This window comes from Podarcis pityusensis (assembly GCF_964106645.2).
Source record: "Podarcis pityusensis genome assembly, chromosome: 8".
NCBI classification, from domain to species: Eukaryota; Metazoa; Chordata; class Lepidosauria; order Squamata; family Lacertidae; genus Podarcis; species Podarcis pityusensis.
The window spans coordinates 37,165,669-37,182,301 of NC_138033.1; the positions used below are offsets into that span (position 1 = coordinate 37,165,669).

The 16,633-nt window shown below is 43.4% G+C and overlaps 1 protein-coding gene across 1 annotated transcript in view; it reads left to right on the forward strand.

Moving 5' to 3' along the window:
• The window catches only part of GARRE1 (granule associated Rac and RHOG effector 1), a 56,823-nt gene extending 42,099 nt beyond the window's left edge, over nucleotides 1–14,724 (forward strand). The window contains exons 8-14 of the mRNA XM_081016979.1: nucleotides 1,385–1,482; nucleotides 1,612–1,737; nucleotides 5,990–7,017; nucleotides 8,475–8,640; nucleotides 9,578–9,712; nucleotides 11,061–11,139; nucleotides 12,276–14,724. Of these exons, the coding sequence (XP_080873105.1) occupies nucleotides 1,385–1,482; nucleotides 1,612–1,737; nucleotides 5,990–7,017; nucleotides 8,475–8,640; nucleotides 9,578–9,712; nucleotides 11,061–11,139; nucleotides 12,276–12,584 (1,941 nt within the window). The 3' untranslated portion in view covers nucleotides 12,585–14,724. The remainder of the gene's footprint in view (nucleotides 1–1,384; nucleotides 1,483–1,611; nucleotides 1,738–5,989; nucleotides 7,018–8,474; nucleotides 8,641–9,577; nucleotides 9,713–11,060; nucleotides 11,140–12,275) is intronic.
• Nucleotides 14,725–16,633: the final 1,909 nt, after the last annotated feature.

Consider the following 16,633-nt stretch of genomic DNA (forward strand, 5'->3'; position numbering starts at 1 on the left):
AGGGGTGGTTTGCCTCCAGGGGTACCAAGCCAAGAAAGTTAGCTGCTTCACCTGCAGAAATCATTGCAGTGTGTTCTTTTGCTGTCTTTCTGAGAAGAAATCCATGTTGATGGGAAGTCGAGGAATTGGCCCCCCAAATAGTGCTGCTGCTTCTATTTTGTGGTCTTGTACTGTGCAACAATTATGATTTCTTTTAAACTGGAATTTCCCATTTTGAAAACACTGCCTGTGCAGACTCTTAAGAAATCTGCTCTTGCCATCAGTCTTCTCATTCACATTTTTAATATGTGATGTTGGCCCAAGTCATGTGATAATGTGACTAGAGCAGGGACTTCAATTAGATGGACAGAAACTGCCACAGACTCCTCTTTTTTTGCTGGATAGAAGCAGTGATATCTGCATGTTTATGTTCTACTTGCATTGCTTCTAATTTGGTGTACCGATGAGACATTATCTTCCGTTGTTTAGATTGTCCTCTAGGTGGGTATTATGGAGGAAACATCTGTAAAGCCAGAACAATGGAAGTCGGGAGTCATTTCCCAGGCTGGGCGTGAGAAATGGCTGTACTGTGAGATTAGCTTGTTTAGATAAATGAAACACAAGGAGTTGGTAACGTGCTTCCTCATCCGTTGAAATGCTGTTGGCATATACCACAACGCCACTTAGAAATCCTGAATATTGAGTGGTATATAACTACCTGAAAATATGGAAAATAAATACCACTGATACATACACTCCCACAATTGAACTTTAAGATCTCAAGGCTTCATTGGGTATGGAGGAGAGCCTTTAAATGTATGGGCATTGTGCAGGCAGTGTTTCCACTAGATCATAGAATAGGACTTCTGAACTGGGCATTTCTCTATTGTTCTTTATGAGACCTCAGTCTCCCTGTCCTATGCTGATAGCAAGGAAGCTGTTCCTTTTTATAACATTCCAAATTTTGCAGCACCTTAACTGTCCAGATAGAATGCAGGATAATCTTATTGTGAAAACTTGTTTTATAATCATAGGTAGTAAATTGAGAGGGTAGAACTATAAAATGGTTTGCTAGATATCAAGTAGTTGCAGCCTCCCAAAAGGAGGACAAAAGGAAAGGCCCAGATCATGTGCAGCTGAAAAATCTTTAGATAAGCCTTCCTCTTTTTGGTTAACAGTGGCCTTTTCAGATGTTACACTGTAGGATTTATCAGAGTAAATGTGAAACGATTCTTCTACACCCACGCACCCCAATTAAAATTCCCTACACGTGCCCCTCTTGCTTGCCTAGTGGTTGAATGCAGTAGACTGATGTCCAGCCCCTGTAGCAGTGGGGTGGTGCTTTCGCTAGTTTTAGGGAGTGACATCTTACTCTATCGCTTACTGCTTTTTTCTTCTTGAATAGGTCGTTGTGGATACAGCACAGATTGAAAACAAAGAAGCATATGCACCACAAATCAGTTTAGAAGGTTCCAGAATTGTGGTTCAAGTCCCATCAACATGGTAATTATGACTTACTACTTCAGAAAACTCGGGCAAGCTTTAAATAAACAAATAAATAGGGACATTAATTTTTGGAATGAAAGTGAGTGTTGTTGACAGGAGATTTGTTATTAAAAATTGTTTCCTTAGGTGCCTGAAAGAAGATCCTGCAACAATGTCTCTGCTGCAGAGAAGCCTGGATCCAGAGAAGACTTTGGGACTAGTGGATGTGCTTTATACTGCAGTGTTTGACTTAAATCGTTGGAAGGAGGGAAGGTAGGTATGATTTGTTCTGCACTCTTACCACATAAGGGTTATGCACAGATGATGCCTCATTCAGGAACACTCGGTCACATGTGACAAGAGAAGATGGCAATAACAAGTTTCAGCCAAGGCTACCAGGTCTTAATGTTGAAGGCTAAGTAGTGGGAATGTACAAGGGACGCGGGTGGCGCTGTGGGTTAAACCACAGAGCCTACGACTTGCCGATCAGAAGGTCAGCGGTTCGAATCCCCGTGACGGGGTGAGCTCCCGTTGCTCGGTCCCTACTCCTGCCAACCTAGCAGTTCGAATGCATGTCAAAGTGCAAGTAGATAAATAGGTACCAATCTGGCGGGAAGGTAAACGGCGTTTCTGTGCACTGCTCTGGTTCGCCAGAAGCGGCTTAGTCATGCTGGCCACATGACCTGGAAGCTGTAAGCCGGCTCCCTCAGCCAATAAAGCAAGATGAGCGCCGCAACCCCAGAGTCGGCCACGACTGGACCTAATGGTCAGGGGTCCCTTTACCTTTACTAGTGGGAATGTACTGGTAGTAGTACCTGGGCATGGCTGGGCATCTGCTGAAGCCCCACTGCCTCAAGAGGACTGAGCTGGGGCAGCTCACAGCCCCAGTGGGTAGATAGGAAGCTGCCATTTTGACATTCACACAATTCCCCAGCGTGACATATTGTTGAGCACTGTGGGAGCAAAAAAAAAAAAAAAAGAGAGAAGCAGATTGCCACCACTGATAAGGCTGCAAAGGGGAGGCCTTGTGAGATTCAGATGGCACCAGGAACTGGATGGCACCCCACCTTACTTGTGGGTACAGAGCAAAGCTGCTGCAAAACTTTGTAATGGTGAAATGCTGCTTCTTGTTAGTATGTGCTCACAAAAAGCAGCTATAATGTGAGCAGAAGGCCAGAGCAAACCTGAGAAATTTGCCTTGTTATTAGACTGAGTAGGGCAAAGATGAGTAAGCATAGTGCAGTTCTCTTTCCTTTTTAAAGTATAATTCCCCGACCTTCTCTTTTTCAAAGGAAGGAAGGCAGATCAGGGGAATTGGAAAATTTAGGCAGATCAGTGGCTGGAAATAGGTTCCATCAGATTGCCAAATAAATTATAAGCACCTGGAGGAAAATGAGGTCAGTCCATACCTAGATGCATTTAAGCTCAGATCTTAAGACTTGACCATCAGCATGTAGTGAGTTCAGTGGACTTTGATGCAAGCTCTTTATGTATTTGAGAAATGTGGCCTGTAAAATAATTGGTGAGACTAGGTACACAACTTGCTTGAAAGGCAGCATCCAGTCATAAACTGGAAAGAGGCAATGTTAAACACCATTAATTACTTACATAAAATACTGAAGGTTACACAAAAAATGAAAAATTGGGAGATATTGCTATTTTCAGGATAACCTGATTGCTAGTACTCTAGCAGAATACACTGATCTCCAACACCATATAGCAACATTCTCACCAGACACACCTTTTTAGATTACCACCTCTCTAGCCTTCAGTCCTAGGCTGAGGCATAGCTCAATACCAATGTCCAAGAATACCTTATCCAGACAGTTATCAGTAAAACAGGAAAGTCTGGTGGCCATGTAAGAGGAAACAGCATTTTATTTACCACCAGACTTTACAAACTTCAGCAACAACAGCAAACGTTTTGTCATTTTTTAAAAAACACAATTGTCTAAAACAGTGGAGCAGGATAATGGGGCAAGCACTGCTTGTCTTGCTCCCTTCTGCTTCTGTTAAATTCCTTCACTATCATCTTGCCCACAAAGCCAGCTTTGACTAAACATTTGCTTCTCTTTGCCACCCCATTCTTGATCGCCCATCACCTCTCATAATGTTGAATCCAAGCAAGCAACACCCTCTCCCAATAGAAAACTGAGGGAACTCCCCTCTCCAAGCAACAACCTTTGCTGGGAACTAATCAAAACCATAATAATCTCACCCCTATGCATAGGGGAGCTGCCTGTATTCCCTGCTGTTGCCTCACCTCCTTTACCTCACGTGACTATAGACCCAGCAGGCTGGGTGGCTGATGTGTCCTCCTGGCATGGATGGAAGTTGAGCACTGAGCATGCTGCATTGTTTAAACAAAACATTTTCTCAGTTTACTTGGCTGTGTTGTGTTGTTTTCATTGGTAGGTCCATGTTCAATATATCGCCCAGGACGGGTATTGGGGGAGGAGAGATTGCGGGGGGGGGGGGAGATTGCAATGACATCTTCACTCAGCGGTATATTGCTGGTGAAAGTCACTGTTTTTGCATCCCTCTGCCTGCAGCACCCAGTGCACTGAGGAAGAAGCAAACTAGCCGGGAGCTGGAGGCAGAGGGACTCAAGAGGCGGCAGTTTCACCAGCGATATACCACTGGTGAAACTTCCATTGCACTCTACCCTGGCAGAGGGAGAAACAAGCTGCACTGGTGAGTAGAAGCGGGATTAGGGCTGCTCAGCTGGGAAGCCTGCCCTTTCTAGCTGAGAGAGCCTTGACCCTGCTCCTGCTACCGTCTGACTGCCTTGTCTGGGAGGGTGTGCTGTGCCTTTCCTCCCAGAAAAACAAAGCCCGCCCTTCTGGTAGAAGGCAGCCAGGTGGCATAGTGGCTCTTTGATGCTGCTGACAGGCCCAGCGCTTTCCAGCAGCCCCTTTCCACAGGGCATGAATAGGGTGGCTTTGTGCCCTATTCAAGGTAGGTCACCTGGCCCCATGCCACCAAACAGTCTGGCCAAGGAGCCCCAAGGTCCTTGCTGCTCTAGCAGGAGTGGCAGGGACACCGGGGCTGGCCCCGCTGGGGGCGGGTGCCCTCCCACCCCCAGCAGAGCCTGGCCAAGGAACCCCGGGCTTCCTGGTGGTCATGTGTGAGCGGTGGGGACTCAGGGCTCGCTCAGCTGGGGGCAGGAGCCTTTCCACCCCACCCCCCGGCTCAGCAGCAGACTGGGGCCAGCTGTATTGGCCACAGCCTGCAAGGCGCTAAGGTGAAAGCATCTCAGCTCCCATGGTGAGAGCTGCAGCAGTTTCATCCAATACCACGCAGGCTGGGGCCAACGCAGCTTTTTACAACATCACGGTTTATCACCAAACCTTGATGTTTGGCTGGCGATATACTGCGATTTTGAGAACCCAACATCGCCCAGCCCTATTCAGAAGCTTAATATTACCCGGACAGATTTATAGTGGTTCATTTCTTGAGGCAACATTTATTTATTTATTCAAGTATTTATAATCCACACTTGTATAACAAGGCAGGATACAAGATACAAGAGTACAGTAAGGTTAGTAAAAACATAATTAAGATCAATAAATACTTAACACTCTTACATTTAATTGTGAAAAAACTAAGTTATGGGCAGCTCACACATATCAATAAGAAATAAATATTGGACTGTCTAATCCACAGTTTTGTGAATGCTTTGATTTTTTCTTAGCTTGGTTAACCTTTTATACTGGAGGTTGCCACATCTGGCTCACAAAGTTTTTTGAGCCTACCCTCAGATTTGTCTTTTTTTTTTTTAAATGACTGCTGCTATGGGTCCCCCTACTGTAATGCCATGATGCCAGAACTTTGTTGTGGCATCTTCTAAGATCCCAAATTTTTCCATTTCAAAAAATAAACATTTTTTCCTACATTACCACTTCCATAGGTCCCCTGCTTTGATTTAATGGGTGGTATTCAACTAAGTTTTACTCACAGTAGACCCATGGAAATTAATGAGGTCCATTATTTTCAGTACGTCTAAGCTGAGTACAACTTACTTGAATGCCAGCCAATGATGCACTCACAGACCCCCACTACCTCTATGCCAATTTTTTTTAAAAAAAAAGTTATTGATGATGATGTTGTTGCTGCTTTTTTTAAAAAAAAATGTTTAATGACTGCTTCCATAGGTACCCCACTGTGATGTCAAAAGGTGTTTTGTTGGGTCCCCCTGCTAAAATTTGTCATATTAAAAATCATCTTACTGGCCACTCTTGTAAGCCCTGCTGTGTTTTTGTAATATCAAAAGTTTTGTGACCTTTTTCAAAAAACAGAATGACTCCTTTGTTCACTCCCACTTTGATAAACAGACCTCGGAGTGTTAACCGTGGATCAGTGCAACTCCCAACTCAAAAATAGTTAGGCACCCCTGTTTTATACATTATCATACTTTTCAATCCCTCCAGATTGCACGCCTTAGTCCTAATTACTGTAAAGTTGTTTTGAAGTTGGTGAATGTTGCTTTTTTTGCCTGAAATAGAGGGTTCTTTTTGTTAAACAGAGAGCAGGCTTTGCCGTGTATTCAGATCCAGCTTCAACGTGAGATCTGTGACTTCGGGGGTCACATTGACTTACCATCTGGAAATGGAAGCAAATCAACGGGTGGATTGCAAAGGACTTTCTCGAAGCTGACTTCACGATTTACAAAGAAAACATCCTGTTCCAGTTCAAGCAGCAGTGGAAGTTACTCCATTCCTAGTACACCTTCCAAAAACCTTTTCATAGCTAACAACTCAGAGGATAAAGCAAAAATGCCCAACAATATGGATGCCCGATTGCAAAGTATTCTGAACATTGGTAACTTCCCCAGGGCTGTTGAGTCGGCCCAGGCAACGGCACAGAGTGGAAGCCATCAGGTTGTTAATGGGTTCCTCCTTGACAGGCGTAATGGCAGCAAAGCAGATGACAGCAAGGATGCCAAAGGCATGAATTTACCAACTGACCAAGAAATGCAGGAGGTCATAGATTTCCTCTCTGGTTTCAACATGGGCAAGTCCCAGCAGACCTCTCCGCTGGTGAAAAGAAGAAACTCGGTTGCATCGTCTTCGGCAGCAGCAGAGCAGAAGCCAGCCACCGTGCCACAGCAGTCCCAGTCTTCGTCTCACACACCTTTGCACCATCTCCAGCAAGGGTTGCCACAGCAACAGCAGCAGCCACAAAAGCCGCAGCAGCAGCAGCAGCAGCAGCAGCAGCAACAAATGCATTACTATCAGCACCTGCTGCAGCCCATTGGGTCCCAGCAGCAGCAGCAGCGTCCACCTGGCAAGTGGCCAACCAATTCCAGCCAGCCGTCAGCCCAGACTGTTGGTCCGGGGTTGTCTCATATGCCTCAGTGGAGCAGTCATGCCTTTCCTGACCTGAGCTCTGACCTGTATAGTTTGGGTCTTGTGAACAGTTACATGGACAATGTGATGTCGGAGATGCTGGGGCAGAAGCAGCAAGGACCTAGAAACAACACGTGGCCAAACCGTGACCAAAGTGATGGAATCTTTGGGATGTTGGGAGAATTTCTACCTTTTGATCCTGCAGGTGTGTGCATGTTAAGTAACCTTCTACTACCACATGTTCATTGAGTAATGTGTTTGAACGTATTGAATGTTGCCCATCTGTAGACACAAACCATTTGTGTCTTCTGCAGGTGATGGGAAAGATTATAGGATTACAAGAGCAAAAACAACAGCAGGGGTTACCTTTAAAAAAAGTCTGCCAAATATTGGGTGAGGAAAGTAGTTTTTGAGGGCGGTAATTTTTGAAAATGTCATCTTACTGATAATCTTACTGTTTTATTATTTTTGAAAGTTTTCTACAATCAAGTGGTGTATAAATTTTATGAAATACACAAATATCTTAATTTAGTGGGTGGGACCCATGTCCACATCTTCAAACAGTTGACGAGTCACTAGGAATTTCCCTACTGCATCCTACCCTGACCTCCCAGATGTGTTCTGTGGGGTGGGTAAAAAGGGAAAGTGTGCTCCCTACACCTCCTCTCACTGCCACTTGCTGCTTTCTAGCTCACTTAAGTCTGTGGCAACCAATTCCTGTTCCCAAGGTAGCACAATTTAGCCATCCTGCTAGTCAAGTTTTGTTCAACTTAATAGGGTTGAACAGATTTGCCTTGCTGAGGTTTTTCAGAGTATGTTGGGTAGAGGGGGAACATTCCTTTGGACAAAGTCATCTTAACAGCAGGATTTTTGTGCCTCTTAATTTCTTGGATCTGCTTCCTTCAGACATTCTTTAGTCTGTTCCATCTTTATGATGCAGATCAGTCTCTCTTAGCAATAGCAATGCTAAGCATTGCAATAGCAATGGCTTTCTGAAATTAGTTTCCCCAAAGGTCTGATGGGCTGCCAAGTTCCATAGCAGTATGATATGTGGAGATGATGGACTTACATGTGAATATACATGGGCAGCTTTTTGGCTCCATGTTGTTGGAGACAATGTTGTTGGAGGCAATGACTGACCCGACAGGGTAGCAGAGGTAGGGCCTGACTCTTCCTTTGGGTTGTCTCCCTTACTTGTATTCTTCATTTGTTTGATCCTCCTCTTGATTTAAGCGTACTGAATGGATTTCAGTAGTATTGATCTGTCTTCCTATTGATGTGCATTCTAAAATAGGATCAAAGCTTATAGATAGATAGATAGATAGATAGATAGATAGCCATGCACACAGACAAAGCATTTCTTGGGCTTCCACTGCGCATGATGTCACCACCACCTCTCAAATCTGCTGGTGGCTACAATGTTGGGGATTTATGTAGCATATTTTGCCTGCCCCCACATAAATCGCTCCCTGGTGAAGTTCTTAATTTTCAGCACTTCAACAGGCATTCCCAACCACTGACTAGCTTCCATTGTGTTTGTATGCATGTGTACACATTCTCATATTCTGTTTGTCTGTCTGAGGGGTAGATGGCGGATCATTGTAATGGAAATAGCCAAGTGTGTCAATAGTTGACTGTCAGGTTTCTTTTTTTTACTCCCAGTTGGTTCTGATCCAGAGTTTGCTCGTTATGTGGCTGGGGTCAGTCAGGCCATGCAACAAAAAAGGCAAGCACAGCACTTCCGTCGCCCCAGCAACACACGTAGCAACTGGCCTCATCCTGACGACCCGCACAGAACCTGGCCTTTCCCAGAGTATTTCACAGAAGGGTAAGGAGCTACCTGTGGCACCCTTGTGTGCATCCAGCTTTGCAAGCAGCTGTAAAATTAGGGATTTTTGCTGCATCAGTTATATATCTTGTTTACCCATATGCTTAGAAAGTTGAGGTAATTTTAATCTGTTTTAGTATTCAAACTTTTCTATGTTTTAAAGTATAGTTGTGATTTTTTCTCAATTTTATTGTTTTAACTTTTTGTAAACCACTTTGAGGGGTTTTTTTTACAATCAAGTAGCGTATAAATTTTAGTGTGTGTATGCATGACCACTTTGCGTGAGTCCAGTTGACATGCAGCTGCCAACACGTGTGCTGCTTTCGTTCCCGGAAGGGGTTGTTGCGGGGGCAGAATGAGCTTACGTGTGACTTCTGATACGCACAGTGACCCAGAACGGAACCCCTGTGCAAACAGGGAGTTGCCTGTTTATAATATTTATACTGCAGCTCTTCCAAGTTCAGGATTGCATTTCTGTGGAGCATGTGGATATTTTCTGCTTTGGTTCTGAGGCCGTAATGTAAGGTAGCACCTTTCTGATGTGGTTGGACTCCAGGTCCCATCATTCCTAGCCATTAACTGTGCAGGCTGGAGCTGATGGGAGCTGGAGTCCACAACATCTGCAGGACACCACTTTGGCTGCTGCTGCAGTAATGCCAGTTTTAAAGGGTTGTTAAGTGAATATATACTGGGTCTTTAGAGGGGATAAGGATTCCATATGCAGTGCCTGAACAAGCCATGGGATAAATGCTGTAAGATGATGCTGAATTTGTCAGTTTAGTCTTATTTTAGTGTTAGCGTTCATGGAGATTTTTCTTCTTGCCCTGTGAAGGTTCAGTAATGTTTAAGAGCAACAAGGGTGGTGAGCCTCCCTGCCACCACTCATATCTCTACTGTTTGTCTCTTTCTCTTGATTACTTCCCTGCTCTCATCTCAGGGAGATGGCAAGCAGCTGGTCAGGTACTCAGGGCGACTCTGCCAGCTCCAGTGATGAGACTTCCTCTGCCAATGGAGACAGTCTGTTTTCCATGTTCTCAGGGCCAGATATTGTTGCTGCAGTCAAGCAAAGAAGGTGAGTTGAATTCTTGTCAAAGCAGTAGGCTGAATCTTTGGTTTTGTTAGTGGATAAAGATTTTGCCACCTTAACTTGCAAGGGTCAGGCTGTTCCAAAACTTTCCTGTGCCAAGTGTGAGTCACAAGGCCAAGTTAGGTCTGGAAATAAGAAAGAAATCTGAACTACTCTTGGCTGTCTTGCCACCTACGTTTTGTTTCTCCTTTAATGTTGCCTGAGCTTGCAGTTGTCTCAGCCCTTTGAAAGAAGCAAAAAAGGAAACCAGCGCCCAGAGGGTTTGGGGAATATGCTATAATCTTCCATTTCTGGTTGTGGTTCTGACTACTTTTCCCTTAATTTGTCTTGTGGGATTTATTCTTTCTCATTAGTACGTGCCTGCATTGGTGGAAGCTAGGAAAGCCACATGGACGTACTGCATGTGTTAATTCTCTGCTATAGTGACAGGCGTGCTCTGTTATTATTATTATTATTATTATTATTATTATTAAAAGGAATAATAATAGACATGTGGCAAACAGGTGTTTGAAAATGCAAATGTGGATTGGCTGTGGCTCCCTCTTGAGCACACCCAGCAGCAAGCACCAGATTTGTGGCTGTGAAATAACCATGAAGCTAATAAAAGTGCCCAGTGACAGAAAAGAGGATCCACAATTGAAAGTCCAGTTAATCAGTCCTGCTGATTGAAGAACAAGAAAGCTGATGTTGAATAGAGAAGGCAGACTTCTCTCAACAAGGCCAATGTCACACAGTTTTGACAACAGCATGCCTGGTGCTGAGTCCATGTTCATAAATACTATTCCTCTGAAAACCAGATGCTGCTGAGGCAGAACTGCTACTGCCAAGGGAGGTCTGTAGCCTTGGTGTCCTGCTTGAAGGCTTCCCCAAGGCATAAACCAAGCTATTCTTAGGGACAAGAACCCTGTGGTCCCTAATGAATAGTGATTGTGACCATCCTACAGCTATTTGAGCAGGACTGGACAATTAAATATTAAGTATTGCAAAAGTACAAAACCCTGCTTTGGTGCAATATCAGAAGCACTGGTCCACAGTTTTTATTGGCTGCAGTATGGCCTAGCTGCTGCTGTGCCACAGACTTCTATCTGCCTTGTTGGCTAGGTGTCTGAAAGTTTACTTTAATCCATAAACCTTTAATTGCCATGAAAGTAGCGGGTTAGATGCAAAGGCCCTTAGTACAAGTGTACTTCAGTTATAAGACTCCAGTTGCCCTCTATTTTGACCACGGAAATACAGCATAAAGTGTTATCAGAACTGAAAAATATTTTCTCATTTAAGACCCTGCCATGACACTAACAGATCATTTTCTCTCATTGGATAAATATTTCCACAGGAAACACAGCAGTGGGGAGCAAGACCCGAGCACACTTCCTTCCCCACCACTCCTTTCTACAGTGGATGATCATAGTCAGGCAAGTATCGGGCTGAATAGTGCCTCTTTTTGGGTGGCTAATGGTGGAGGGGGCCTCTTTGATGGGATTCTAGGTGGCTTTTCTTTTTTAAAAAATCCCTCAGTAAAAATGCTCCCTGAATTCAGCCCAGTTTTAAATAGTCAATTTCACTATACTTCCAGATTTTCAGGCCAACAAAACTGCACTGCTTCATTTTTTATTATAGACAACTGAATATGCTCCATGGAATTTATTGGAGACTCCAAAATGTTTCACTTTTACTTTGATCTTAGGGGGTATAGATCCATTGGAGATGCATTTCAGCCCCACTCACCTCACAGAGTGTTTGTTGTGGGGGAGGAAGGGAAAGGAGAATGTTAGCCGCTTTGAGACTCCTTAAAGGGAGTGAAAGGCGGGATATCAAATCCAAACTCTTCTTCTTCTTCTTCTTCTTCTTCTTCTTCTTCTTCTTCTTCTTCTTCTTCTTCTTCTTCTTCTTCTTCTTCCCCTTCCCCTTCCCCTTCTCTGAAAGCCAGATAATATATTGGGCTGCTGGGAGAACTTCCCAGGTGAACGGTATTGCTCTGTGTGGTGATTGATCTAGGAGGGCTTTGACTCCAACAGGCTGCCAAGCAACATGGCTGGGTGGCTCTTCCTCCTTCCCAAGGGAGTGCTTTTGGAGTGTTGCAGAAATGGCAAAGAGGTGGCACTAACTGCAATAATAGTCCAAGTTCTAACCAGCGTCGGAGAAAGAACTGTGGGAGAGTTTCTTCTTCATTGCTCCCCTCCCATCTGTAAGAGACAAGAATATTGGCTCTTCCTGTTCCTGGATTCTGTCGCTTTAGTGCTCTCGAGGGAAGGCACTGGAGGTGGGGCTACAAGTGGGCCCCTTATGTGTGCTGTTGCTCCAGGACGTAGTGGTTTACATGGGACAGAGTTAAACTGCTCCAGTGGGCAAGATTTCTGTAGATGCCCCAGGAGTTCAAGTCATCAGTGGGACAGGTTACCTTGCACTCTGATAATGTTTCTGTGTGACTGTCATTCACTCGTTTGGAAGAAAGTGGTATACTAAGGAACATTTGCAGCAGGGCCAGAAATGGTTCCTGGCACTGGATGTGCAGGAAGGAAGCTCAGATGTTGTCATTGGTCTCTTGCAGGACAACAAAACCAAAACCTGGCCTCCGAAAGCTCCTTGGCAGCACACACTGCCCAGTCAAAACATGTCTTTGTACCAGATGAGTAGCCCTGCCAGCCAGTGGAATGACACCATGCAGATCCTGCAGTCACCCGTTTGGTCCACAGCCAACGATTGCACACCATCAACAGGGATTTCCTCCACTTTTGCCTATGCGCAGCAGCAGCAGCAATCGCCGCCGCCGCCATCTCAGCACAAACCGATGAATAAGGGCTTTAAACCTTTTCCAGTCAAGCACGAACGCAGGCCATCTTACATGCATCAGTACTGACGGCTTTTTCTAGCAAGAAATGCCGCAGAGGACCAAAGTCTTTGATGTGACAAACATTTGCTTTGTTTTACAGTTGTGCGGTGGTGGCTGTCTCTTCTGGTGGTTCTGTGGAGTGACAGCTTCTAGTGGTGATTCTCTCTCTCTCTGTAGAGTGCTGAGCAAATGGTGCCAAGGTGTTACATGTACACACAACAGCCCTAAACTGTGATGCTTTCAAAGCGTATATGGACTACCCTGCTAACAAACTGCTACATTATTACCACAGAAAACACTGTATTTTATAGCTATTTTTTCATATAGATTTATAGTTACCATTTCTTGCTAAAACAAATTTGAGTACATTTTTAAGCAAATCTAGCAGTTTTGCTCAACACTCCTTTTCTTTAGATTTCTAATTGACAAGGTAAAAAGTCTTCACTCCGGTGACATCGGCTGCTGTAGCTTTTTTAATGCATCAGTTGTTAACGTGCCACACAAGCTCCTGGTCACAATAGTGGTGCACAGACAACCGCAAAAAGCTTTTTCCAGTTATTTGCTTCATGCAAAAATAGCTGGAACCACTCCAGCCCAGGTAACTTGTGACATAACTTAATGGGCATAATCCACCTGTAACCTGAGCTCAAGATCCATAAAGTAGTTTGGGGTGGATTCTGTTCATCTGTGGCTGACACTACATTAGAATACACAATTTGATACTTTTACATTTGGCCAAAGGCATTATCCATACAGTGCTCCTTAAATGTATGAAAGAATAGTTAAGACTACTTGCAAATATTTAAAGTCTTATTTCAATGCTAGACTTAGTGTGTAAAAACATGAGCTGGCTCAGAAGAGAGAGAACTTAAAAACACTATTTTTTTGTAGTGCTAACGATTAAAGTAACTACTTTCAGTCAATATGTGCCATTAAATAAATGAACCTGTGGAATTAGGAAATAACCTTCCAACCAAAGTGGATCTGGGGGAATGACTGGTGCTTAAATTGAAAAAAAAGGTAAATATGTATAGTTATCCCATTGTATATTAATTGAGGTGAGAGAAGTCTTTATAAAAACCTATTTAAATTTTCATATTTCATCTTTGAAAGAGTAATTATAAACCACAATATTTTCTGGTATAAAGGTTTTTGACAGTATTAATATTATTTTTATATTTTCTTAAGTCATATCATTCTAATACATTGACAAGTAAAATGGGTTATTAGTTATAAATGCATATAGTTTTTTGATGAAGATAAAAGCACATTTAAGTTCCCATTTTCTACAAACGAAGTACATGTGTATATTAAAGATACCAAATTATATATAAATATATATAAATAAAATACACAACACTAAACGTTGGGGTGGGCAGAGTTGAGGAACCCCTCCCCCGCCTTCTGCTTGTGTGGTGATGGGCCATCTTGGCAGGCCCAGAATGTTACTATTTGTGCTGGTTGAAGATGCCAATGTTGCCTGTATTTATGATATTGTCACCATGTTTCCTCAAAACCCACCCTTACCATGTTTACAGAGTTGTTTGCTGTGCATAACTTTAGTCATGTGCTTTGCACAATCAGTGTGGCTTCTGTCTGTAAATTGTTAATGTTTTGTACCTTCTGCTAAAAATGTTGGTGAATTTAACAAGTGGGGTTTTTTTTTTTTTTTTTTTTTTAGTTTCCTGAAGTACACCATTGAAAACTTACATTGGACCCTACAATCTATTGCAGTTGTATGCCACAATGATTTCAGGTCAAAGTACAGATGTTTGTTGCGTTGACGTTCCCTACAGAGCATCTAAACTGCAGTTGCAAATGAGTGGTAAATACAAGCACTGGCAGTTTCTAAAATTGGAGTGAATTGTGGAAATACAGGTGTGTCAGTTTCTGTCTAGTAGGTGCTACATCATCCTCTGCTTCCAATTATGCTGAACACTGGTAATTTTCCCAAGTTTTTTGCACTTGGCAACCAAATGTTGCCATGTGATGTTTCACACTGCCAAGTGCATGGGGTTTGGTGCTTAGTTAACTTACCCTTATTGCAGTACTTCTGTGAATAGCTAATGCTTTGGAACTGGAATTGTACATTTTGTATTTTAATTTTAAAGCTCCTGTAAGTAAAAATAACCTTATTTGCTTTATTAAAGATATACCTTTAATAGTAGGTTATATCTTGTTAAAATAAGGTTTCTGCTGAAGATAATGAGCACCATCAAGCTGCAAGTTAATTTCAGTGGAGCTTTCCTTGCTAGCCCCCAAATTACAACATTGACACAAATAGATACGAGCTGAAATACCCCTAGGTCTGTCCCACTTTGAGGATAAGGCATGATTGTGGAATTACTGAAAAGATGGCACATTCACTCTAGATGCAGCTGGATCGCGGTTGGTATATGAGGGTCTTGTGTGTGTGGTGGTAGGGAAATAAAATCCAAAGTCTTATTGGACAGAGGCAGGCCCCTTGCAAGGAACTGTTGAATCCTGGCCTTGCAAAAGCAGGCACCATCCCTTGCTCCTAGATGCCTCCAGGGCAGGAACAGAGTTCTCTCCAGCTCTTTTCCCACTACTGCCAAGACAGCATGATAGAGAACACGGTCTAGATTGGGGGGGCAGAATCCCTTCATAAAGACTTATATTATCTCACTTTTGATCCCTCATTCTTTTACTTATTTACAAAAATGAGGCTCTTGTGCCTTAAAACATTGCTGCATTTGTGAAGTTCCCTCTGCTTGACACACAACTGATTTCTCCCCTCCCTGTGTCATTAAGGATTAAGTACTTGCTTGAATTTCTCACAAGCATGTGGGTTCCAGCCTGCTATCATAGTGTAACTTTGATACCAGTGATTTTCATTCAGGTGCCTCTTTCAGTGTTAACTTACCAAGTATGAAGTAATAGGCAAGGAGTATGTATTCACAATGCCACATGAAACCAAAAGTCCCGTAGCTCCTGCTCTGATGTGGGTGTAGAACTGATGTGGGATCATTTGCAGACGTCGTTGGAAACCTCACCTACACCATTCCAAAATCAATTTTCTTTGTTGAGCTAGCCCTTAGACTTGGTACCTAGGCCAAGCCAGCCTCAGTCCCTAGCATCCTCTATGCTTACAGCAGGCATGGCCAAACTTGGCCCTCCAGATGTTTTGGGACTACAACTCCCATCATCCCTAGCTAACAGGACCAGTGGTCAGGGATGACGGGAATTGTAGTCCCAAAACATCTGGAGGGCCAAAGTTTGGCCATGCCTGGCTCACAGTCTTAATACTACCGAGTGTAGGGTATGAAACACATGCTATGTGGACACATTTTCTGAATGGAAATGTATCTGGATTCCTAACTCAAGCTTTACTACCTAGCAGACATTGTGTATATTGTCTATAGGTCTCACTCAGCCTGTCTCATCCAGATGTTTTGGACTAGAACTCTCAACTCCAGCCAGCTCACATGGGCTGGCTGGGACTGATAGGATGGCATTCAGTTGAAAGGCTGCCCCTTAGGCATTGGTAACTAGTGTGGTTGGTACCAGAACTATAGCTGGTCCCATAATGCAACAGCACAAGTGGTGAGGGACAGGAATATAGATGTTTGCAAGAACAGCTGTCTATAAATAGTGTGGCAAAGCTTTTTCAGATGTCGGACCTGGAGCAGGAAGGATAAGTCTCTGCTTCAGGAAGGAAATTTTTGACCAGCATTGATGAGTATCTAGAACTCCTATTGTCACTTTGAAGTCTCACTGCCTCATTCAAGGCTTGATATGGGCACTCTATATCCTCAAAACCTATCCAATCTGTCCTGTGTAGCATCTTGTACTGATGTTTCACTTAAGTATGTGGGCATCTATAGCACTTAAGTTCCATACCATGTAAGCAGTAAATGTCTTACCTCGCCAACTATTCTGTTCATTTAAGTCTTCACTTTCCACCATCTTTCTGCCCTTGTTCTCATCCAAATTTAACAGGCTTAACAGACTTGCGACAAATAGTTTTGGTTTTATTATTGGAAAATTCATGATTCAAAATGGCAGAATGTTATTTGATCCCACTGCCTTAACTAGTTAGGTACTATTGTCTTCTT